General features: G+C 43.6%; 1 protein-coding gene across 3 annotated transcripts in view; it reads right to left on the minus strand.

Annotated features, from left to right (window-relative positions):
- Bltp2 (bridge-like lipid transfer protein family member 2) overlaps positions 1–20,732 on the minus strand; it is a 30,083-nt gene extending 9,351 nt beyond the window's left edge. Inside the window, exons 1-26 of one of the 3 annotated variants that reach the window (XR_012438696.1) lie at positions 20,570–20,732; positions 19,666–19,795; positions 18,915–18,964; positions 18,127–18,274; positions 17,837–17,955; positions 17,533–17,593; positions 17,161–17,350; positions 16,385–16,508; positions 16,081–16,205; positions 15,761–15,828; positions 15,515–15,660; positions 14,658–14,776; positions 14,386–14,549; positions 13,984–14,242; positions 12,044–12,249; positions 9,860–10,952; positions 9,280–9,471; positions 8,936–9,138; positions 8,734–8,852; positions 8,392–8,612; positions 7,528–7,718; positions 7,312–7,411; positions 6,979–7,181; positions 4,552–4,846; positions 1,132–1,289; positions 577–783 (exon numbers count right to left, since the gene is read on the minus strand). Coding sequence is in view for 2 of the 3 variants with exons in the window: in XM_020162952.2 (XP_020018541.2) it covers positions 577–783; positions 1,132–1,289; positions 4,552–4,846; positions 6,979–7,181; positions 7,312–7,411; positions 7,528–7,718; positions 8,392–8,612; positions 8,734–8,852; positions 8,936–9,138; positions 9,280–9,471; positions 9,860–10,952; positions 12,044–12,249; positions 13,984–14,242; positions 14,386–14,549; positions 14,658–14,776; positions 15,515–15,660; positions 15,761–15,828; positions 16,081–16,205; positions 16,385–16,508; positions 17,161–17,350; positions 17,533–17,593; positions 17,837–17,955; positions 18,127–18,274; positions 18,915–18,964; positions 19,666–19,795; positions 20,570–20,637 (4,959 nt within the window). In the remaining variant the exon portion in view is untranslated. The remainder of the gene's footprint in view (positions 1–576; positions 784–1,131; positions 1,290–4,551; positions 4,847–6,978; positions 7,182–7,311; positions 7,412–7,527; positions 7,719–8,391; positions 8,613–8,733; positions 8,853–8,935; positions 9,139–9,279; positions 9,472–9,859; positions 10,953–12,043; positions 12,250–13,983; positions 14,243–14,385; positions 14,550–14,657; positions 14,777–15,514; positions 15,661–15,760; positions 15,829–16,080; positions 16,206–16,384; positions 16,509–17,160; positions 17,351–17,532; positions 17,594–17,836; positions 17,956–18,126; positions 18,275–18,914; positions 18,965–19,665; positions 19,796–20,569) is intronic. The other 2 variants (XM_020162953.2, XM_020162952.2) reach the window with 2 other exon arrangements.
- Between the last annotated feature and the right edge of the window lie 3,357 nt (positions 20,733–24,089).

The raw sequence follows: 24,089 nt of genomic DNA on the forward strand, positions 1-24,089 counted from the left end.
GGGCTGGTGGAGTGGCTAAAGTTAAAGGCCCTGAGTTCAAGCCCAGTACTGAAAATAAATAAATAAATAAATAAAATAAAAATCTCAGATTTGGGCTGGTGAAATGGCTCAAGTGCTAGACTGCCTGCCTAGCAAGCATGAGGTCCTGAGTTCAAACCCTAGTACTGCCACAAAAAAAAATTCTTTGATTTACTGCCTGCTTTGTTGGCTGCCTGGTAGTTAGTGTGACTTTTATTATTAATAGGGGTTATCAACTCCAAAAGCAAAAAAGTTCCAATCCATTTTATTCAAGTTCTGTTAAACAAGTGCCAAGAGAGTAAAACAAACAAAAACAAAGTATTATGCACTCATACATAGCACAAAGACTGCCAACATTTGAGGTATCAGTAGCCTCATTATGGGCTGATGAAGTGGTTCAAACAGTAAGAACACCTGCCCCAGTGCAGCCGGAAAAAAAAAAGCCTCATTATTCTGATTATTCTGCTAAGCAACTGCTAAGAATCTTCCTACTATTCTGGTGGAAGGGGCTAACTATGGAAAACTATATAAAAGGCCTTCCCAGCCCTGCTGACTCACCTCTAACCAGAGCTGTCGGCCATCCTGCTCAGTAGGGCTGCTTTCAGTGGTGGCAAAGTACTGCATGCCATCTAATAGGCAAGTCCAGGATGTCTTTTGCTTCAATGTATCACCATACCAAGCTGGATGGTGTTGGCACTGCAGCAGTTGGGCTTTGGCAGCTGACACAATGACACAGCCTTCTGTTTCTGCTCCATGAAGAACCATCTATGTCAGAGAAAGAGGTTAGCCACCCAGAAAGATGAGGCTATTGAGACCACTATACCAACCACTGCAACTGAGTCAGTTACTGAGTGAAATTCATTGGCTTTTAGACATGGAAGTGATTATTCCCTAAGGGACAGGAAAATTTTTTGGAGCTCTATCCACCCATTCTCATTAGCAGTGGAGAAGCACTGAGAATAGTGGTCCATGTCTATAATCCCAGCACTGAGGAAGCCAAGGCAGTAGTATCACAATTTCAAGACCAGCCTGGGTTGGGACCTTATCTCAAAAATAGGTGGGGGAAGGTGAACAATATCATTATGATGAAGCCTCTTGTAGAGAAAAGGTTACCTGGCAGTTGACCAGCTCAATAAGGCAGTTTCTGTTGTATATGTCATCTGTCTGGCAGGCAGCAATGCCACATAACTGGTCACTCATACCTGACTCCTCTTCTGTGAATACTACAAACCTATCTGTCTCTTCAATCAGCTTTTGCAACATGTAAGCACCTGGCAAAGAAACAGAAAGTAGGGAAAAGGTCACAGTCTCAAAATGAAAGAACACATCCAGGGGCAAGCTGACCTTTCCTCAATTTCTCTGGCTAGGTAAGAGCTAAGGTACATCCTTCCTAACCTGGAAGTCTAGTCTAGCCTACTCTTTCCCATCCTTGATTCCTGAGGGTAAAATTAGAATTGTCATTTCATTTCCCCCTCAATGATAATAAGATTCCCAACAGAAACAGAAATGCTAGGTAAGTAGCAGTATTTTTTTCTTTTAGGCAAAACCTCTGGATGACTGGAAGATTACCCCCTCCCCCATTTTGTTCCTTCTATTTCTCTTATTTCATGCTACTTGTTTATGACTAGTTCTTATTGCAACTACTTCCTTGTCATCAGTGTGGCTGATGATTATTTCTCTAGACCCTCTTCTTTCACCTATATCTTAAAAATAAGTATTTCCTAAGATTCATCCTTAGCATATTCCCTTCTCTTTCTCTTAGTATGTTTGTCTAAGAGTTTTATGGTTAAGGGGACAGTCTCCAGAATTAGATAGTCTGCTTGTATTCAAGATTTTTTTTTTTTTTGGTGGTACTAGAGTTTGAACTAAGGACCTACTCCTTGAGCCACTCCACCAGCCCTTTTGTGGTAGGTGTTTTTCGAGATAGGGTCTCTTGAACTATTTGCTCAGGCTGGCTCTGAACCATGATCCTCCTGAGTAGCTGGGATTAGAGGTGTGAGCCACCAGCACCTGGTTTGTGTTCAAGATTTTATCTCTACCACTTAACTATGACTTCGGGCAGTTTGTTTTAACCTCTTTGTGTCTCAAGTTTCCTTGTCTATAAAATAACAGTAACTGTACCTTATAAGGATGTTGTAAAATTTAATAGAGTAATACATAAAAATACTTTGTGAAGTATATGCTACACAGCAAATAACTATAATTATATCCTTGGCATTAACTCTTAGCACTATGGTGAAATTTCCAAACCTCTATTTCTCTACCCCCTAAGATTTTAGACTATTATATATTTCTCTCTCTTTTTTTCTTTGGAGTTCTGGTTATCAAACCCAGGGCCTTGTGCATGTTAACTGAGCTACATTCCCAGGCCTTGGTTTTTTGAGATAGGGTATCACTATATAGCCCAACCTACCCTCAAACTCCTGATCCTCCTGCCTCTATTTCTTGAGTACTGGGATTATAGGCATGTTCCACCACAATGGCTAGACCCTCCTTTCCAGCTGCTTGTTAACCTTATCTAGATGTCCTACTACTGTCACAAATTTAGCATATCCAAATCTGAACTCAACAGTACACTTCCCCAAATCTAGTCTATGGCTCTCCTATTTCTGATATTCCCAGTCACCTGACTCATAACCTTTGTCATACTGTAACTATGTACACCTGTAACTCTAGCTACTCAGGAGGCAGAGATTAAGAGGATCACAGCTCAAAGCCAGCACCAGACAAATAATTCTCGAGACCCTATCTCAAAAATAACCAACACAGAAAAGGGCTGGTGGAGTGGCTCAAGCAGTAACAGTGCAAGAGTGCCTTCCTATCAAGCATGAGGCCCTGATTTCAAACCCCCACGCCACCAAAAAAAAAAAAAAAGGAAGTGGAAGAACATAGGAGTTGTTCCTGACAGGAGGAGGAATGCAACCAGGGAAGGATTTATGAGGAAGTAACATTTGAGGTGGACCCTGAAAGTTTAGTATGGTTTGAACACATGGAAATGGAGAAGAAGGGTAATCAATGCAGAGGGAATCACCTGAGTAGAAGTGGAGTTTGGGAAAGCTCAGTATGTTCGAAGTAGAGTGATCAGTCTGTTTTGGTAAATAGATTAACTAAAGGAAAGAAGTAAGAGAATGGACTGGAAAGGAAACATGAAGGTAGATCACCAAAGACCTTTCATACAGGGATAAGAAGCTTTTGATTCTTACTCAGTAAGGAATGGTAAACTGCTGAAGGTTTTTGAATAGAGGTGTGTAATCATTAGAGTTTTACTTTTAGGAAAACAAATTTAGCAGCAGTGTGTAGGAGGACTAGAGGGGAAGAAACTGGAGGTGGGGAAGACAACAAAGCCCGGGCTGGCTTCAAACCTCGATCCTCCTGACCTCTACCCTTCTGAGTAGCTAGGATTACAGACATGATCTAATGGCATCTGGTATTCTTTCACTTTTCTCTTGTGGCATTTTATCACCTTTTGCCTTGTTCTCAAACTCACAGTAAACTTGTATTACTCTACACTTACTATTCCCTCTTCCTAAAATGCCCTCTCCCTTTTTCTTGCCTGTTGAAGTGTGAGTTATCTTTTAAAATTTATCTCAATCATCATTTCTGTGAAGTCTTTCTAGACTTCTCTACATTGATTTAAACATTTTCTTTTCTGGGCTTTTAGTACCCCTTCAACACTCTTACAAAACATTTTCACAATGACATTATAATTTACATGTCTTATTCCCTACAAGTTTCTGACCTTCCACTTATCTTTATATCTTCAATGTCTATAGTCATGTGTGATACATTGCACCTGTGAGTAAAGCGCAAATGAATGAATAATTGTATGACTCAATAAACTATTCATCATAGATCATCCACAGATGATAAATTTTTTGAGGCAAACAAATGTCTTATCCCTAAATGATTCCAGTGCTTTGTGCCTATTAAGTATGAAATAAATTATTTGTTGACTAAACAAATTAACAAAATATGAAATAGGGCTGGAGATGTAGCACAGTGGTAGGGCATTCACTGCTATAGCACGCACAAGGCCCTGGGCTCAATTCCCAAGTCAAAAACAATTACAACAAAAACGTGGAACAATTTTCTAATCCTTTGCTTCTTTCTTTACTCATCCTGTTTTGGACACAGCCCTCCTCAGATCCTCTTCTCCTGGCACAGGATCAGGTCTTTTAATGGCCCTACATCATTGGTATATAAGACTAAGGTGAGCTAATATGAAAATATAGTATTTTCATCTCTTCATCTAGATGGAACCAGCACGATCTTTTCAAACTCTTGTCCAAGCCCATGCCCATGTTCTAAACCTAAACCCAAGGGCTGGGGAAGTGGCTCAAAGTAGTAGAGCACCTGCCTAGCAAGCCTAAAAGCATGAGGGCCTGAGTTCAAACTCCAGTACCACCAAATAAATAAATAAGCAAATAAATAAAAACAGATTTGAAAAGTCTTTAAATAAATAAATAAATAAATAAATAAATAAATAAATAAATAAACAAACCTAAACCCATAGTGTCATCTCCCCCAGCCTACCTCCTGACGACCCCTGATCAGGCTGTCCACTGAAGCTAGGGGTGTTGATATGAGGTTGGACTGGGGCACTACTTGAGATGCCCCGCTTTGGCTTTTTGGCTGACATCTGGGGATCAATCTTTAAACCCTTCAAAGCCTCAGTAGAGAGATTTCGTTTGAGTACAGCTGCCTTTTTGTAGCCATCATATAAACCAAAAGCAATATCCCGGTTGGTGGTTGTCCAGGAAATCCGTAAATCCACCAAGTATAGCTGATGTGTGTGAGAGGCAGGTTCCCCATCTCGAGTAGACAGCTCCTAAAAAAACAGGAAAAGGACCTCTGGGTAACATGGATCTCCCCACCACTGCTTCTGGACCACAAGTGCAAAGAGCCAAGCTTGTGAAACAAGAAACCTATTCTAGAGGAGACAGGAAGACCCTGGAGGGAAAAAAAAGGGGGTCTTAGCTTGTACATTACTTTACATCCTAACTATACCTAATGCATTTTAAGTGACTTAGAGAATTTAAGCTGGGCATGGTAGCACATACCTGTTATCCCAGTACTGGGGAGGCTGAGGCAGAAGGATAAAATGTTCAAATAGTGAGACCCTGTCACAAATAAATACATACATACATACATACATACATACATACACAAATAAGTAACTTTTCAACTTAAGGCCAGGTGCCAGTAGCTCACATCTATAATCCTAGCTACTCAGCAGGCAGAGATCAGGAGGATCGAGGTTCAAAGCCAGCCCTAGCAAACAGTTCGTGAGACCCTATTTTGAAAAATCCCATCACAAAAAAGGGCTGACAGAGTGGCTCAAGCAGTAAGAGCACCTGTTTAGGAAGTATGAGGCCCTGAGTTCAAGCCCCAGTGCTGGAGGAGGAAAAAAAAAATCTTTTCAACTTAAAATTCTTCCCTAACTGGGGGGAGAAACTCAATATTAAATAAAATGCTAGTTAAAAAATTTTAGCTGGGCATGTTGGCACATAACTGTAACTCTACGTATTTGGTAGGCTGAGATCACAAGGATTGCTGTATGAGGCCAGCCAGAGTAACTAGTTCATGAGACCTCATCTCCAAAATAACCAGAGCAAAATAGCCTGGAGGTGTGCCTCAAGCTGTAGAGAGCCTGCTTTGCAGATATGAAATCTTGAGTTCAAACCCCAGTCTCACACACACACACACAAAAAAAAGAAAACTAAAACACTTTTCTACTCTCGCCAGGCGCTGGTAGCTCATGCCTGTAATCCTAGCTACTCAGGAGGCAGAGATCAGGAAGATCAGTTTGAACTCAGCCTGGGCAAATAGTTTGCAAACCTCTATCTCAAAAAAGCTCTTCACAAAAAAGGGCTGGTGGAGTGGCTCAAGGTATAGGCCCTGAGTTCAAATCCTAGTACTGCAGAAAAAAAGAACGTTTTATACTCTCCAGGTAGTAACAGGGATGGATCAAAAAAAACAAAAAAAAAAACTTTTATGCTATTTTCTAAAGGGTAAGAGACTATTTTCAGAAGGAGAGGGGTAGCTGGGCACAGGTGGCTCACATTTATAATCCTAGCTACTCAAAGAGGCAGCGATCTGGAGGATCATGGTTCAAAGCCAGCCTGTGCAAATAGTTCTCGAGACCCTATCTTGAAAATACCTATCACAAAAAAGGACTGGTGGAGTGCCTCAAGGTGAAGTCCTTGAGTTCAAGCCCTGGTACTGCAAAATGGAAAAAAAAAAAAAGGAGTGGGAGAAAAAGAATTTTTTGGGAGGGGTAAGAGTGCTGGGTACTGAACGTTAGGTAAAGCACTCTAACACTGAGCCATGCTAGCTAGGCTTGGTGGTGCCCCGGTAATCCCAGCACTCAGAAGGCTGAGGCAGAAAATCTTGAGTTCAAGGTCAGCAAGAGTTATATAGCAAAAACCTGTCTCAAAAAAAAAATGTTAATATAGCTAAACCAAGTGAATGCATTAAATTATGCTTGCATAATAGTTAGGAATCTTACCAGAAACTTAGCCTAAAATCTCCTCTTATGGACTGAATTATGTGCCCCCCAAATTTGTATGTTGTAGCCCTTAACCCCCATGTGATAGTATTTAGAGATAGGAGATAATTAGGTTTAGATAAGGTCATAGGGTGGGCCCTCATGACAGGATTAGTGTTCTCATAAGAAAAGACACCAGCACATAAGCACACACTCCCATTCATTTTTATCCTTCTCCCGTCTTTGTGCCATGTAAGCACACAGTGAGAAAGCAGCCATCTGCAAGCCAAGAAAAGAGGCCTCACAGGAACCAAACCATGCTGGCACCCTATTCTTAAACTTCCCCAGCTCCAAAACCAAAAGGAAAAGATTTCTGTTGTTTAGATCATCATCAGTCTATAATGTTTTGCCCAACAGAGTGAGATACCAACTAACATAACTGAGGTAATAAAGAGATTGTGTGTAGACAGTACCTCCTCAACTGTACGACTGCTATACCGTTGGTAGGTGAGAGAAGACAGGCTCAGCAGGTGGGTCTTTGTTACCAAGGGATCAAGGCAGTGATCAGCATTCTCTTCAGTGGGTGAGGCCATCAGGTGAACAGTCACCTGACTTAGGTCACTCACCATCTGGGTCACACTCCAATCAGAGATGAGGCGCCGCATCACTGTGCCCGCTGAGAAAACAAGGTGCACAGGATCCATGAGGAGTAGTATGGGAAGAGTCCTTTGGGAGGAGAATGAACCAGAAACAGAGAAAAAGGACAAGAACAGGTTAGGAAAAACCAAAGGAGACTATGATCTTACCTTGAGGTATAAGCCGCTGATTTCCCCGAGTGAAGACATGGCCCTGACGGCACTCAATCTGGATGCCCCGTTGCTGAGCAAAGGAAGCCCAATAATGTACCTGGCAATAGTGTAAGAGTAAAGACAGGGTGGCATAAGAGGGAAGATTAAGTGATCAGATATGAGAAAATAAAAAATTTAGGGAAGGGGACAGAAGTTAAGATGTCAGAACCTGACCTGCAGCTGGGGAAAGAGTGCAGTATAGGAAAGTTGCTTATAGTGTTGGCCAAGCTTCTTCTTGCTGGGTTTCAGGTTATTGAAGAGCTTTCCCCTACAAATAGGTCTTGTGACACTACTCCAGGTTGCCCAGAAGTTTTGCATCCAGCGTAGGGTACTACTATATAGCAGAATTCGGGGCTGAGATATTGCTGTAAAGGAAAGGATAGACACATCCTATTGGTAGCTGAAACAGAGGTGGGCTAAGTCCTTCCTTAGCTTCAGTTTTTAGAAGTTTAAAAACCCAAATAGCACCTAACCTCATACCCACTACCCATAGCACCCTCTTCTTTAAAGGATCTAAGCTCTTTGCCTTCAACTACTGCTACGGTCTGAATGTTTGTGTCTCTGACCATCCTCCCACCTCCAAATTCTTACACTGAAATCCTAAACCCCAAGGTAATGAATGGTATTAGGAAGTGGGCTTTTGGAAGGTGATTAGATCACAAGGGCAGAGACCTCATGAATGGGATGAATGCCCTTGTAAATAAGGCCCAGAATTCATTGGCTCTTTCCACCATGGGAGGACACACTAAGAAAGTTCCATCTATAAAGAATGGACCCTCACCAGATACTGAATCTGCTAGCACCTTGATCTTAGAACTTCCCAGACTCCAGAACTGTGAGAATCAAGATGTCTGTGTCCATATGCCACACAATTTATGGTATTATCATTATAGCAATTCAAAACCAAACCCTTTGGAAAAAGAAGGTCCTGACAATTGTCCTGTGCCCTTCCATACCCTCTCCTTCTAGCTGAAGTCCTTAGTATCCAAGTCCATCCACCAAGCCCTTCCTCCCTGTTGCCCCAGGCCCAAGCCTCACTCCCACTGTGCCGAGTCAGATCCATCTTGATGGAGAGATTGAGGTTCTCAGAGCGGAAGGCCCGGTAGGAGTCATGGAGCTGGCCCAAGGGCACCTCAGGCAGGAACTCTGGGGCCCTCAGAGTGACACCATGGTGATCATGGGGGTTCCCATGGCACAGCCACTGCAGGTCCAGCGTCATGCAGAGGTCAGGCAGGTGAAGGAAGCAGCAGTCGTCATACCTGCCTCACAATGGAGCCCCAGCCCTCAGTGACCTGGTCACTTGCCTCCCCTTGCCTCTTCCCCTTTCCCTCCACCCTCAGTTTCCCACCCTGTTGGGGTCCCACCCTTTACTTTACTCACTTAGAGGCTGTTCTTACGTTGATATCCAAGTCACCTTTGAACACAAACTGACCAGGTGTCCAATGAAAAGAAAGGTGGTTCCATTCCCAGTGCATATTTTCAGTTGTATTGTATGGATCCTATAACCACCCCCAAGAACATGGTGATGTATGGATAAGAGAACCATCCCCCCCTCCCAAATCAGTATTTTTCTTTCCCCTACCTCAGTGGCTAGCTGATGCAGGTTCGCCTGTTCAATGTCCATGTGCCAGTCCCCATGGAACAGAAGACGGCTTTTGTCCCACCAGGGCAAGGGTGGACTGGGGTCAGCTGAGGGCTTAGTCAAGAGGTCCACACATTGGCCAATCAGTGTCCAGGCTGGATCCCAACATGGGCCCCATACCACTGTGTACTGGAAGATTTCCGCTGGGGTAGAGGAACAAAGGCTACAGCTTATTACACAACTTCACCTCTCTGTTCCTCCTTCATTCCAAAAGGCCTCAGCTTATCTCCCACCCCAGCCACCACAAATATCCTTTAACTAAACCAACCGCCCTCTCTACTCACAGTGGAAGTCATGGTAGAACTTGAGTGGTGGCATGTTCCTCTCTACTGTCACATTACCCCATGGAAGCCCCAAGTGCAGGATTTGACGTCGACGGGAGCAAGGCTGACCACTTTGCTCAGTGCCCACAAGTCGACCCATAAGCCGCCAGTCACGGATCTCAAACAGGTACCGTGGATAATCTCTGATCCGAACTGATATTATAGAAGAGATACACAGCAATTCAGGGAGCTTGTCTTAACACTCTCAGGTACTTTTTTTTCCTTGCCACTACTTTTACTCATCTATATTTACAGTTGATTGATCGACCAAGGTTGGCAGTGGGTAAGCAACAAAGCTAAAAAAGGTCAGAGACCCTGGAGAAGATGAAGGGCATAGAGATCCAAGAGCCACAATAATTTTAAAGATGACTATCCCCCTTCATGTCAGCCAAGCAATTTCAGAGTGAAATTCAGGAACAAAGAAAAGGAAGGGGAATATATCCATCCTACTCCACCCATAAACAGCCACACTTCCCAATATAATCTAGCTCCTTGTGATCCCTAGAGCTAAGGGGGCACAAATAAGCAAAGCACTACTTACCCAGAAAGGTCTTGACACTACATTTAAGCATGCGACACCACTGAATGATAAGATCTATTCCTTCAGCAGGAAAAGGGCTGCTTGAATCCAGCTCTTGAACCTGTTCTACCACACGCTCAGGCCCATGAAAGGAAGCATCTGCCAGAGCCACCAGCTCTAGCCCTGCCAGGCTCCAAGTGAGCAGTGCCCTGCGCATGGGTGTGTTGCCATAGAGACGACGGGAGCGCTGGATATAGATTTCAATGTTTTTGCGTTCTAAAGAGGCATAGAGCTCCTCAATTTTTCGAGCTGGCAATAATTCCCCATGCTGCTTCCGAAGGGCAGCCACTTTGGCATCCAGCAACTGCAGCCTTTTGGCACTCTCCTTACTTTCATCTTTCATCAATTCACAGTTATCATGAAGTTTCACCTCAAAAATGTCATCCAGAAAAACCCACGAGAAGTGCTGAACCTTCAAGAGTAGATCAGGTGGGAGTGGGGCAGAGCTTGGAGAGGCCCAAGCACGAGTCCCTCGATGCAGTCCTTTTAGCCATTTCTGAACTCCCACAGCCTCATCCAGAGTTCTAGAGAAGTCATACTGATAAGGGAATTCCACTGAGACTGAGCCAAGGGAGAGGAGCCAAACACGATTCCGGAGGGTCTGCAGCCCAGGGAAGGGGTTCCGGTGCAGGATCATCTCCTCCAGCTCAGGTAGCAGCTGCACCTCCACCTCCTTAAAATTGAAGATGCTATTGCCATCAAAGCCAGCAGCCAGCTCTGGACAGTAAGCCTGCAGTGAACCTCCATGACGGTTCAGTGACACACTCTCTGCAGCCAGGGTAATGAACTTGTCCTCAGCCACAAAAGCTGTCAGTTTGGCTGTGCTCACCTCCAGTGTCAGGTTTAGCAGCCGCCTTGGTGGGGATGGCTCAGGGAGATGGTCTTCTGGCTCAGAAGTGGTTTCTGGAGTCTCTAGTGCAAGAGATGAGATGATCTCGGGAAACACAGTGGCTCTTAGTAGGTCTCGGCACTGCAGGGTATCCAGGACATGCTGGTACAGGTACATGTGATCTGGGGGGCTCCAGAGTAAGGTCAGCCCTGCACCACACTGCACCTTTAGTGTGCAAAAGAAGCTGTCAGTCACTATATCTCAGAACAGTAGATATGGCAGGGATTATTATACATGCATACTGGCTCAAGTATCTCCACCCAGAAGTCATCCTGCACTTAATAGTACTTACCTTTTAAGTCCCACCCGCAACTGGATTCTAAATTGTCTGAGAGTAGGGTCTGTGTGTTTTAATTCTTTGCTATCTGCCACAGTATACCCAATTTATACTCAATAAATCATTTATGTTTTCTCTCATGAGTTACTGTTCTTTAACAGCAACACTCTAATAATTACTGCAATTTGAAATGTTTCAGGGACTGCATTTTAACTTAATTCCTAAAAGGTAGTATAAAAATACTGATCACACAACACAATACAACAACTGACTTATGTGAAAGTATGCCTCAAGGAAGGGTGCAGAGTCCTTGTCAACTTGAAAAACAAAGTCAGTTCTAAATAGCTAAGTAGATAGAGAAAAATTAAAATTCCAAGACAGAAAAGTTCTTTCAAGTTCCAGTCTTGGAAAAGGAACCTCTTTAGTTTCCAAAGGAAAGTAAAGTTCAACAAACAGGAAAATCCACCCCGCCCTCCTGTCCATCTGATAACCCTAGGAGAAAGATACTGAAAAGCTTCTCAAAAACTGCCAGTGCTTGCATCTTCACATCCCTTCCAGCCTTCTGAGGAGCTGAGTGCTTACACAAAATGACACCAGATCATTATTTTTTAAAAGCCCCTTATTTTTCAGAAATAAATACTGAAATACTTATAATTGAAATTATATATCTAGTATCTCTTCAAAATAATCCCAGAGCTTAGACAAGGGATACTGAAGGGGGTATAAACTGAAACAAATTGGTCATGAACTGGTAATTAAGCTGGGCATATGAATGCTTTAATATTTTCTCTAGTTTTGCAAGCATTTGTAATTCCATAGTAAAAAATTAAAGATGTACAGAATAAGGGAGGAAGGAAGAGAGGAACGGGAAAGAGGGGAGGGAGGAAACATCAGGTGTCATTTTTCTCATAAGCTTCACAATGTGAGTCAAAAAGACAGAAAAACCCAGCCTGGCCCTACCTCCCCACAGATGCATTACCTCTAGAGAGCGAATGCTGTTGTGATAGGTGAGGGAGAGCATGGAGAGGCCAAGCACTGGAGTGGGGATGTCAGGAGCCTTGCAACAGGGCTGCATCTTCTCCGTGACTGACTTCACTAGTGCAAGCACAAGCCCTTGAATCCCCATGGTAGAGGTCTCAGCACTGCCCAGGACTGTCAGTGTGTCCAGTCGTACCTCCAAAGCACCTAACATCCAGACATCATGTCAACCTTAGTCTCCAGTTCTCAAATGGGTACCTCTGCCCTCACTCTCCTTTCTTATTCCCTTTACTTCAGTTATCTTTATTCTCCACACCTTCCTTATTTCTCATATTTTAGGGAAATTTTCCCTTTCCCCTCTTTAACTAGATAAAGGTAGTGCCAAAGAAGATCCAGAGATATATCATTAAATCCCTAAAACTAAACACAAAAGGAAATAAAAAGCTATGTGGGAACTGGGTGTGGTGGTGCATGCCTGTAATTCCAGCACCTGGAAGACTAAGGCATGAGGAACTTGAGTCTGAGGTTAGCCTGGGCTACGTGGTAAGTTTGAATCCAGCCTGAGCTATATGGTGAGTTCAAGTCCAGACTGGGCTATATAGCAAGACCCTGTCTCAAGGAGGAAAAAAGAAAAATAAAAAGCTACATGGGGATCTCATTCTCAGAACACATTAGCCACATCAAAGTTAAAGCTAGTCGGATATTAGTGGATCACACCTGTAATCCTAGCTACTCAAGAGGCAAAGATCAGGAGGATCATGGTTCAAAGCCAGTCAGGGGAAATAGTTTGTGAGACCCTATCTTGAAAAAACCCAGTACAAAAAAAGGGCTGGTGGAGTGCCTCAAGGTGTAGACCCTGAGTTCAAACCCCTGTACTACCAAAAAAAAAAACAAAAACAAAAAACTTCTTTCTGCTTACATTTGCTACAGTAGACCCTGTGGATTATAATTTAAAAACCTTGGCTAGCCGGGTGCCGGTGACTCACACTTGTAATCCTAGCTACTAGGCAGAGAATCAGGAGAATTGAGGTTCAAAGCCAGCCTGGGCAAATAGTTTCACGAGACCATATCTTGAAAAACCCTATCACAAAAAGCTGGACTGATGGAGAGGCTCAAGGTGAGTTCAAGCCCCAGTACCACCAAAAAAAAAAAACAAACCTTGGCTAGCCGGGCATGAGGGAAAGGAAAAGAGATTAACAGAACATCAGTAATATCACATAAGATCTGAGAAGGTAGAGGGTATAAGGATGTGTATTGAAAGCTGTTAAAAAATGAGGGGTAGGAGGTAAAGAAGTAAGGGAGAGTAATGGAAAGGATTGAATGGACCAAAGTAAAGTATACCCACAGTAGGCATGCATTGAGACACTCCTTTGAACATCAACTTAAATGTTAATAACAAAGACCAGGACTGTAAAATAGGTCCATTGTGTGGCGGGGGAGGATGCTAATAGGAGGGGGAGAGTAAAGGAAGGAGATTAAGGTGACAGTATATAGTAGATGGACTTCATATACCTATATGAAAACAGAACTAAGAAACCTCTTATAATTGCTTTAAGTAAGGTGGGGAGGGGGTTGAGGGGAAGAGATGATAAGGCAATGCAAATAATGTATAATATAATAAGTCTAACTGGAATTGTCACTATGAATCCCCCCCATAATGAATATATCCTAATAAAAAATTTATTAAAAAAAAAAAAAGTGTAGGCCCTGAGTTCAAACCCCAGTACCACAAAAAAAAAAAAAAAAACTAAAGCTTTTTCTTATATTATTTGCTAAATATTTGCCTTTCAGTAAGTCCTTAAGTAACAGCAAGAAGCCCAATCAGACTCCAATACAAAAAAATTCCAGGTAATCAGCTTCCTCAAATGAGGAGACTGAAGCAGCATAAACTGCTTAATTTACATACTATTCATTCCAGCACAGACCTCCTGTCCCACTTACCAACCAGGGCAGAAAGAGTGAACAAGTTCATGTCCTCCACCTTCAAGTCCACCTTCCACAGTAATGTCATAGATTCCCCAAATGAAGAGTCCCTAGAGATAGCTGACTTTCCATATTGTGGACTCATCAGGGATAAGATTCGAGACAGACATTGAGCACAGGTGTCTGATGCTTCTACCTGAAGTCCTCGGATAGTACAATCGAGAAAGAGGGTATCTGACTGAGTCCTGGACAGGCCCAAAGGCTGGTTATAGCTACCCTAGAAGAGAAGCAAATGGATGCCACTGAAAGCATGCAGATGCAGTTTAATACCCTGATTACCAATGAGAAGATACTCAGTGCTCTGAAGCGTATCAGGATAGGAAGCTGTGTGGGTCCCTACTCACCAAAGCCTCCACCTACCTGTAGTGTGAAGGAGTCCAAGACAAGCGCCTCACCCCAAACATGCATATTAGGTGGATGTGGTGCCCGCTGAATGTGGGAGTCACTGCCTACACGCCAGCAGAGATGATCCACGGTTAGGACACCCCGCTGATGAATACTCTGTGGCCTGAGGTGCTGGTAATCTGAACAAAAGTGGGAAAGAGGAATTGTATTAGGCCATTATGGCCATCAATAGGGTCTAGCTCCACTAACGGACAAATTCTTATTCCTTTTCTATCCCAGAGCCTTACCCAGAGAGATAGAATTGAATCCCAAGGCAAAAGGTGGTGTATCTCCAAGCTGAATAGAAATGTTGACATTAGAGATGGAGGTGCTGAAGATGATGGGAGCCAGGATTTGAGGGAAGATTCTATATGGGAACAAAACATCACCATTTGAAGGAAGTAAGTGCAGCTTCCTATCAAGGAACAGATTCCTGAAGCTCTCAAAATCAATGTGACAATTTAAGTTTTGTTGTGATTCTTAGGATGGGCTACGACTAGAAAGTAAAAGGCTAAGTTTATCAGCTTGCTGATACTCCCAATGGTAATCTGCAAGAGCCCAGAAAAATGTGAGCTTGTACAACATGAAACTTCCCTTTTCATAGCCAAGTATGTTGAAAATCAGCAGTATTATATTATTCAACCTAATATAACCAAGAAGTATCACTTCTAAACCATTAACCTTAAGTTTTCTGTGCAGCACAATGCAAGCACTACAGAGATAAAGAAGGCTCTGCAGACCTGACACTGCTACCTTATAACCTAAGGCAGACAAGTCAAGATACTGTTTATAATTTAAGTTCAGTTCAACAAATATTTATTTTGTATAAAGCACTGTGCTGAGGACACACTAACAAAAACAACATCTTCCTATCATCAAGGAGTCATTCCAATGGGGAAAACATAAAACAGCATTGCTTCTGAGAGTAGGATATTGAGAGAACAAATACATGGCTCAAGTGGAAGAGCTCTTGCCTAGCAGGTGTGATGCCCTGGGTTCAATCCCTAGTATCACAAAATAAATAAATAAAACATATTTAACACAAGCTCTGGATTAAAAAAGGGAATCTTCCCAATAAAATGGTGACTGAAAAAATTAAACTGACCTTTTTTTTCTTTGCTTAAGAACAGGTGATCTAGACCCTTGGGTCTCCAGTTCTAGCATATGCAGCCAATGAAAGAATTCCTGTTGCCGATAATGAATGATACAAGTATTCAAAACTAAGGAGGCCGAGAGGTCAATGGTTGTCACCTGAAAATGAGAAGACCCAAAATGTAGGTTTGAGATCTATTTCCTTAACTCATAATGCAACAATGCTGAGAAAAGATTTTTGGTATCACAGTCAGCACACCTGCACACTAGCCTTGAGGGAGTTGAGACAGACAATGCGTTGGCGACTCTGGGATAGCAATAACCCATCTGTAAGAGAATAGAGAACAGATCAGAGGAGAGCAAAAGGAGGGCAAGAAGTAAACCAAGGAGAGGGACAGAGGTAAGCAAGGAGATGAACAAATTTTCACCAACACTTTTGAGTTGGGGCTGTTTTCTCACTTCATTCCCTTCTCTTCCTCCCCAGTTACACTGATATTCAATCAAGAAGACCATGTGGAACATGAGCAGAGAGTGCCTAGTTCTACCATTCCCTTAGTACCAATACCCCCATCCATGAACCTTCCAGTAGGAGTTCAGTGCTCATCTGTGCCATATCAGAGTTTGCTGTGAAGCTTCGAAGAGGGAGCTGATCCTCATCACGATGGTACAGGAAATGAAGTAGCTTCAGTGTCCAAGTCAGGTGCCTAAACCAGGGACAGATTATGGCTCAGAATGATGTGGAATGCTATTCCTACATTTTTTTCTCCCCAGGGATAAGCTCAGTGCAGCTGAGTCTCAGTCTCAGTCTCAGTCTGGTTACAGAGACTGCAGTATATAGTCTGCATTATCACTCTCCTTCATACTGTGTCAGGAGAGACCTCACCTCTTTTGACTGTTCATAGATAACACCACACTTGTGTTCTCCATCTTTATCTTGACCTGGTCTGGCAGCTGCTGGAGGAGGTATAAGCCAGGCAGGGTTGGCTCAACCAAGTTCTCTGTCACCTCTGAGAACATGAATGAATAACAATCCTTAATACTCTTAATTCTTCCAAGCCCTATCCTCTTTGGCCAAACTCTACCACATAAAGTAGACTAAGCAAATGGCCAAGAGAGACCATGAGGCAAATACACTACAGATCTAGATGCCTGGTTCCTGAGACTCTAAAAGCATAAATATATGGAGAATAGGTTGGTATAATGCAAAGAAAATGGACGTTAGGATCAAATAATTCAAAATTCATTTTTACTGTTGACTAGCTGTATAACCTAAACCAAATCACCTAGCTAACAGTTCTAGATTTCCTTACTTGTGAAATGTTGAGAATTTAGTGACAGAATATATATAAAACACACAATATGGGTCTAATTCATGATAGACACCCACTCAATGTTAGTTCCTTCACTCAACACTAAGAAATGCTCTACTTCCTCTAACCTCATGGTCAAAGGCCATGGTGACTAATAACTCACACCTAAATGAGTAATGAAACCAGTTTTTTTTTAGTGGTACTGGGGTTTGAACTCAACACTTCACACTTGCAAGACAGGTGCCCTACCACTTGAGCCACACCTCCAACAATAAAACCAGTTTTTTCCTATTTCTAAAATAACCCCTGAGAACAAAGCAGCCAAGAAGCTCAATGACTGGTGCTTTACCTGAGCAGAAAGCAGGCTTGGATACCTGGCTTGTGCCATGACACAACAGTTGACGATGGAAGAGACCCTCATGAAGCTCAGCATGGAGTGTCCACACATCCACAGTTATAGCCTTCAGATGCCAACTGCTAATGCCAACCTTTAGACATAGGTCCAGGGTCAATGAGAGTTCCACTAGGCAGGTGTCCTCCTGTAGGGAGGATAAGCCTCTAAAGTGTATATAGAGAGTCTGGGGAATTTTAGATCCAATTGCAATGGTCTGGACCACTGAGAGGACCCCATAAAGACATAGAATCTCGAATGTAAGTGCTAAGCTCCTTCATAATTTATGCACAGGAAGAAATGAAGCATGAGAATGACCATGGCGCTCACCAGCTGACCACTCTTCAGAACTTTGCTGTTGATCTTGGATAAGCTCACCTTGCAGATTAGCCTGGGAAAGGAAAAATAAATAAATAAATAAATAAGAGCACTTGGTTCTTTCCCTCACCATTTACCTCCGCAAGCTCTGTTGGTTAGAAGGGACAAAGCAAGCAGAAATGCCTAATCTTAAGACTCTCCTCAAATTGCACAGAATGAGAAATTGACACCTTGAGGAGGCCCTGATATCCACTTTCCCTTAAGCAACTCCAAAGCAAGAATACTACTACCAAACCCTCTTCTAACCAGTGCTTACCTTTTCCCATCACTATCCAAAAGAAATCTGCTTCTACTGATCTGAATGTGCCATAGGGACTCAGAGGTAGCCACCTTGAGAACCATGATGTTTATAGAATCTACATGAATGGAGAATAGCTGAAAGGAATGAGCAAGAATAAACAATAATTAATATCAAGGCATCACCATTCCTTCCCAGCTGAGAAACAGAGGCAGATCTCAGCATTATGACTCCAAAATAGTAGAAAATTCCACCCATAACGCCAAAGCTAACTGGAATACAGTCAAGGATAGAAGAAATAGTCTCACTTGGCAGAAGATCTTCAACAAGGATGGGCTGAATGACAGTTCCTTTGGATCCACCCCAGTATTCTGGGAGAATGGGGCAGATAGACCAGAAATCTTCTGGAAGTCTGTTCTAACTCGTACTTCTCCAAAGCACAAGGCCACATAGTGTCTGTCCAAAAGAGAAACCTCAATTCCACTGGGTCCATTCCTCCCATAAAAGTCTCCTCCCTGCCCTCACATTCATTCTCCCAATCTCTCTATAAATATAGTCAAATCATAGAAGACAATCTCATATCAGTTATCAGTATCTGTCTCACAAAACAGCACTGAGGCTAACAGGCAGACTCCAGCAAGAACCTATTTCCTTCCTTGGGCTGAAAAGCCTCTACAGGAAAAAGTACATTTGCTGAGCACTAGTGGCTCACACCTGTAATCCTAGCAGCTCAGGAAGCAGTGATGAAGGAAATCAAAGTCTGAGACTGGCCCGGGGCAAAAAGCAAGACCCTATCTCAAAAAATACCCAATACACAAAAAAAAGGGCTGGTGGAGTGGCTCAAGTGGTAGAGCACATGCCTTGCCAAGTGAAGCCCTGAGTTCAAACCCAAGTACTGCCAGAAAAAAAAACCCAAAATATATAGCTGATAGAGTGGCTCATGCTTGTTAGATAAGAGCCCCTATCTAACAAGCAGGAGGTCCTGAGTGCAAACCTCAGTACTAGGGCAGGGGAAAGAATAAAGAAAAAAGCACATTCTTCAAAACTCAATCCCAAAATATTCCTCAAGGGGAAAAGTGAGATACAGGGTACTCACGGCAGATCATGACTAATGAGTTTGCTCGAAATCCACAAGTTATCAATTTCCTAAAAACAATGTGGAAAAAACTATGTATAGTATTCGCTAGGTACGCAATGAGCAGCTTGACAAGTCAGAAGAGGAAGTTCTATTGGCCCTCCCACTAAATATGCACCATTCCGTTTCCACTGGTTTCTCTGCTCCTCACAATGACATTAGTTGAATTTGCTTGGTATTTCTCCTTTGTGGCTATGTTGCCCTGTTTCCTCTCATAAATTAGTAAGCTTAAACAGTAAGCTTTTCTGTTTCCTGTTATCTTTCTTCTGTATCTTTTTTTTTATGTGCCCTGGACACTCTGTGCCCTATAAACATTTTTAACTGAACAACGTGCATTTTTCTAGTGTTCCCCAACTAGCCCTAAGATCATCTCAGCAAAGAAATAGCAAGGGGGAAATTACCTAGAAAAGTCACCAGAATTTTTTTAAGGAAATTAAGAGGCTGGTGATGTAGGTTTGTGGTGGAGAGCTTGCCTAGCATGCCCTGGGTTCAATCCCCAACATAGGGAAAAACACAAAAAAGTAAATTAAAGCTTGGAATTCAGCTGGGTATAGCAATCCCAGCACTCAGGATACCAGACTTTGAGACTACAGCAGGAAGACTGCTAGTTGGAGGGAAACCTGGTGCGAAACACCCTGACTCAAACTTGAACTTCAACTGGATCAACCCCACCCCACCCCACACACAGACCCAGAAGATTCCCAGAACTCACCACTGTTTGCTGGTGCTGCTGAAACTTAAGACTGACATTCTGGATCCAAAAAAAGCGGAAGGAGCCGATTTTTAACTCTGCTTGTAGCTTCCGCTGACACCACCTGGTGGCCAACCTGACCACAAGCCATCTGTAGAAAAATCCCTGTGAGTTGTTAAGACCCTCTCCCAATTGTGGCTTCTCATAAATCTTGTTAGACCTAGAAGGCTTTGCAAAGAGTCGTGTCTTTGAAGTGTACTTTTGAGAAACTCTCCTGCCTCCCAAAGCATCTAACACACACATTCAGTCACATTAATCAGGACCCTAGGCCCCGAGTGACCCCTCCACGCATATGAAACTGGATAAACTGAACCCCACCCTCTAATACAGCGACCAAAAAAGCAATCCCTCAAGTCCTTAGGAACCCGAAGTAGAAAGGAAGAGTCCCCCCACAGGAGTCAAAGTGGAGGCAGCAGTGTCAAATGTACATCGCACTTCCCAGAGGGTCCCTGTGTCCTCCCCCACCTTCCAGACAGGTGTTCGCGAGAAGGTACTAAGAGGTCACGCCTTGCTTGCTCAAATGCCGCTCTGCACTGAACACCCAGTCCTCCTGACCTCACTCTCTAGGACAAGACTGCAGGTGCCCTTCGCGATCACTAGAGGAGACATTTGGGGAGTGTGGCCCAGGACCGGGAGACTACCGAGCGAGGCCCCTTCTTCATGCATAGCTGTTAAGTTCCCAGTTTCAGCATTCCCTGAGGCCCCGCCCGCTCCCTAGGTCTCCCCTCACCCGCGTCCCTCCCCGCGGCCGGGGCCGCGCGCCCCCTCCTTGGTCCCACGCCCTCCCCTTCCGCGCCTGACCAGCGCCCCCTCCTCAGACTCTCTTCCTCTTTCTCTCCCACTGCTGTGGCTGGGAGCCACTCACCGGCCTAAGAAGAGGGCGCTAAGCGCAGCCAGCAGCAAGACCAACAGCGCGGAAAGAAGCAGAGGCATTTAGGTCCGGGTCCGGCCCGGCATGGCCCCGGCCCCCGCCATGCCGGGCCCCGACGCCGGAACGGCGCAGAACAGCCGCGGGCCGACCATCCGCGCGCGCAGAGGCCACGCAGCGCGAGGAAGCGTTGATGCGTGCGTACGCCCCGCCCCCTCGCTGTCCGCCAGCCAACCAGCTATTTTTCTTCTCCGCCCCGCCCCGCGCCCGCGAGCCCGGAGGGCCGACACACAGCGTGCGCGAAGTGAGGGCGTTGTTCCGGAGTGGGTGGAAGGGGGAGTGGATTTACGAACAAGCTGACATATGCGCCCCGCCCCGGGCGCACCCTACAATGCAAGGGCTCGCGGGGTTTCGGATTCTGAGCTTGTTCCGCAGGCTGACGGTGACCTGACTGGATCATTTCCGCTTTCCGCTTTCAGGACACATTCCCTCTTTCAAGACACATTTCCTAGCCGGGCGCCAGTGGCTCACGCCTGTAATCCTGGCTACTGGGGAAGCTGAGATCGGGAGGGTCGAGGTTCAAGATCAGCCCAGGCAAATAGTTCGGAAGACCGCCCCCCCCTTCCAAAATAACCACAGCAAAATGAACTGGAGGTGTGGCTCAATTGTGAAGCCCTGAGCTCAGCCTCAGACCCACCAAAATAAATAATTACATTAAAAAAAAATACATAACCTTAGAAATCCCACCTCATTCTAACCACAAGAGAATCAATGAATTTTAAATTAGTTTACTGTCTGAGTAATGTTCTGGTCAATTAATAGGAATAACCTATTGCGTGGCCAGCACTATTCTGGATACTTCACTGAAGAAGTGTCATAGCATATAACACTAAGTAGAGGAGGTATAGGGATGGGAAAGGGGGTGGGGGGAAGGAGAGATACTGAAGAAATAGCAAATACTGTTCTTGTCAGCCAACACAAATAATTTATCTGGGAACCAAACAATTACATGAAACGGAGATTCAAGGTCAATTCGAGTTATGGTCAATTTTTCCTGCTTACTGTAAAATAAGGGAATTGGACAAAGGTCTCTTGGAATTACTGATGTTAAGAGTAAATGTCTGAATGATGAATTACTAATAAAACACAAGCTAAAGAAATCTTGAGGATTTCAAGATCTATAGAGTATTTTGTGTATCTTTGCTCTTATGTCCTAATCACCATAAAAAGAATGTTTATCCTTCAGGATTTTACTCAGAGCTTCTCTTTTTTGCTCACTGGAATAAAGCACCATTTAAACTTTCACCTGTGTTTTGCCCAAAATTGCTTTCAATCCGCCAACTGATTTCCTTATCTAGTCTTCTCAGTTATTTCATATCTCACCAGGTGCTCCACGACTGTTTCAAAGCTGTATTTTTCTTTTTTTTTTGTGATACTGGGGCTTGAACTCAGGGCCTACACCTTGAGCCATTCCACCAGTCCTTTGATGTGAAGGGTGTTTTCAAGATAAGGTCTTTCAAACTGTTTGCCCAGGCTGGCTTCAAACTGCCATAATCCTGGATCTCTGCCTCCTGAGTAGCTATAGGTGAGCCACCGGCTCCTGGCTGTATTTTTCTTTTAGGCACTGTATTTCTGTCATCCTCAATCTGCAGCCTTCCATCAGGGTATGTCCTCTGAATGCTCAGGGAAGGCCCAACCACTCTGTCCAAGTCAACACATCTCTCTACTCATTCATCTTGTCCAATATTTCCTTTATTCAGCTAAGGTTCCTATCAGTTTCTTCCTTGTCCCTACACTATTGAAGCCTCTACTTCTACTCATAGCTTGTTTTGTTTCGGTTTTTATGTGATACTGTGGTTTGAACTCAGGACCTCACACTTGCTAGACAGGCACTCTACTACTTGAGCCATTCTGCCAGTCCTGTTTTTTTGTTTTTGTTTTTCCCCCCTGGTACTGGGGTTTGAATTCAGGGTCTACACCTTGAGCCACTCCACCCACTCTTTTTTGTGATAGGTTTTTTTGAGACATGGTCTATTTGCCCAGGCAGGCTTCAAACCATGATTGTCCTGATCTCTCACCCCTGAGTAGGTAGGATTACAGATGTGCACTACCAGTGCCAGGCTACATAACTTATCGTCTTTGTTTTTATTTGAGACAGGGTCTATATACCCCAGACGGGCCTAGAACTTGAGATCCTTCTGCCTCAGTCTCCTGAGTCTGAGATTACAGATCTCTGCAACCACACTGGGTTTTTTTTTTTTTGTCATGCTGGGGACTGAACCCAGGATCTTATGTATGCTAGGCAAGTACTCTACAACTGAACTATATCCCCAGCCCTGGCACTCTATTATTTGTACACTAGAACACAAATCCTTGTAAAAGAATTCAAATTTTTTTTTTGGTACTGGGGATTGAACCCAGGGTCCATGCACAGTCAACCGCTCTACCTTGAGTCACACCTTCAGCTGTTTTGTTTGTGAGATAGGGTCTCCCTAAGTTTGCCTGACCTGCCTCAAACTCAAGATCCTCCAGCCTTCCTCTCCAGAGTAGCTGGGATTACAGCTGTGCACCACCTCCCCTGGCAGAAACCAAGTCTTAATGTCGTAAATCGTATCTAGCACAGAACTGGTATCTCTAAATGTTCAAGTTTCTCTTTTATTGTTTGGGTTTTTTTGGTGGTACAGTTACTGGGGCGGGGGGGGCGTTGAACTCAGGGATTACCAGCCTACAAAGCAGGAGCCAAATTTACAGCCCAAGTAGTTTCTAAAAATAAAAAAGCTTCTTAGTCACTGAAATTCCAACAGATGGCAGACACCTCTACTTGCCACTGTGATGCTTGAAGGATACAGGAGCAAACTTTCTAGAATTAACTGGCACAGGAAAGGAGGAAATGAGATGAATATAGGACAAAACTTTTTTTTTCAGTTCTGGAGCTCAATCCACTGAATCACATCTCCAGCCCCCCCAGCCCAAAAACTTTTCAATCCAGCTTAAAAAAAAAAAAAGGTATCTGTACATTGGTCAAAAAACCGAAAGTTGACTTCCAAGAGCTAAATACAATTGTAGTGTAATAAAGTGTGTCAGACACAGCAGCTGGGCTCCTATCCCAAAACTGTTTACTAGATTAAAGAATTCAGAAAGCTAATTCTACTGTCCTGTTCTGAATTGGTAAAACTGTAATATCTACCCTATAACATTGCTGTGAAGATTAAATGAGTCAAGAGCTACAACATGGTACCTAGTATTTAGCAGTGAATTAATGTTAGTTCCTTTCTGCCCCTACACATTTCTTATCTACAGTAACAGATCCTGAGTAAACATTTCATTAACTATTATGCCATATTCCTTAAGAGTCTTTATCCATAATTAGTCATGAATCTAATGAAGATGAGGTGCCTGGGAAGAAATAAGGGAACAGAGATAAAAGGTAAACCTCTTCAAAGGCCAACACTGAAGGTTCCTGGCATCTCAAAAGTCTTAGGCCTTAAAGATTAAGCAGATCATGAAATAGAGCTCA

The sequence above is a fragment of the Castor canadensis genome, chromosome 11 (genome assembly GCF_047511655.1).
Source record: "Castor canadensis chromosome 11, mCasCan1.hap1v2, whole genome shotgun sequence".
Classification (NCBI taxonomy): domain Eukaryota; kingdom Metazoa; phylum Chordata; class Mammalia; order Rodentia; family Castoridae; genus Castor; species Castor canadensis.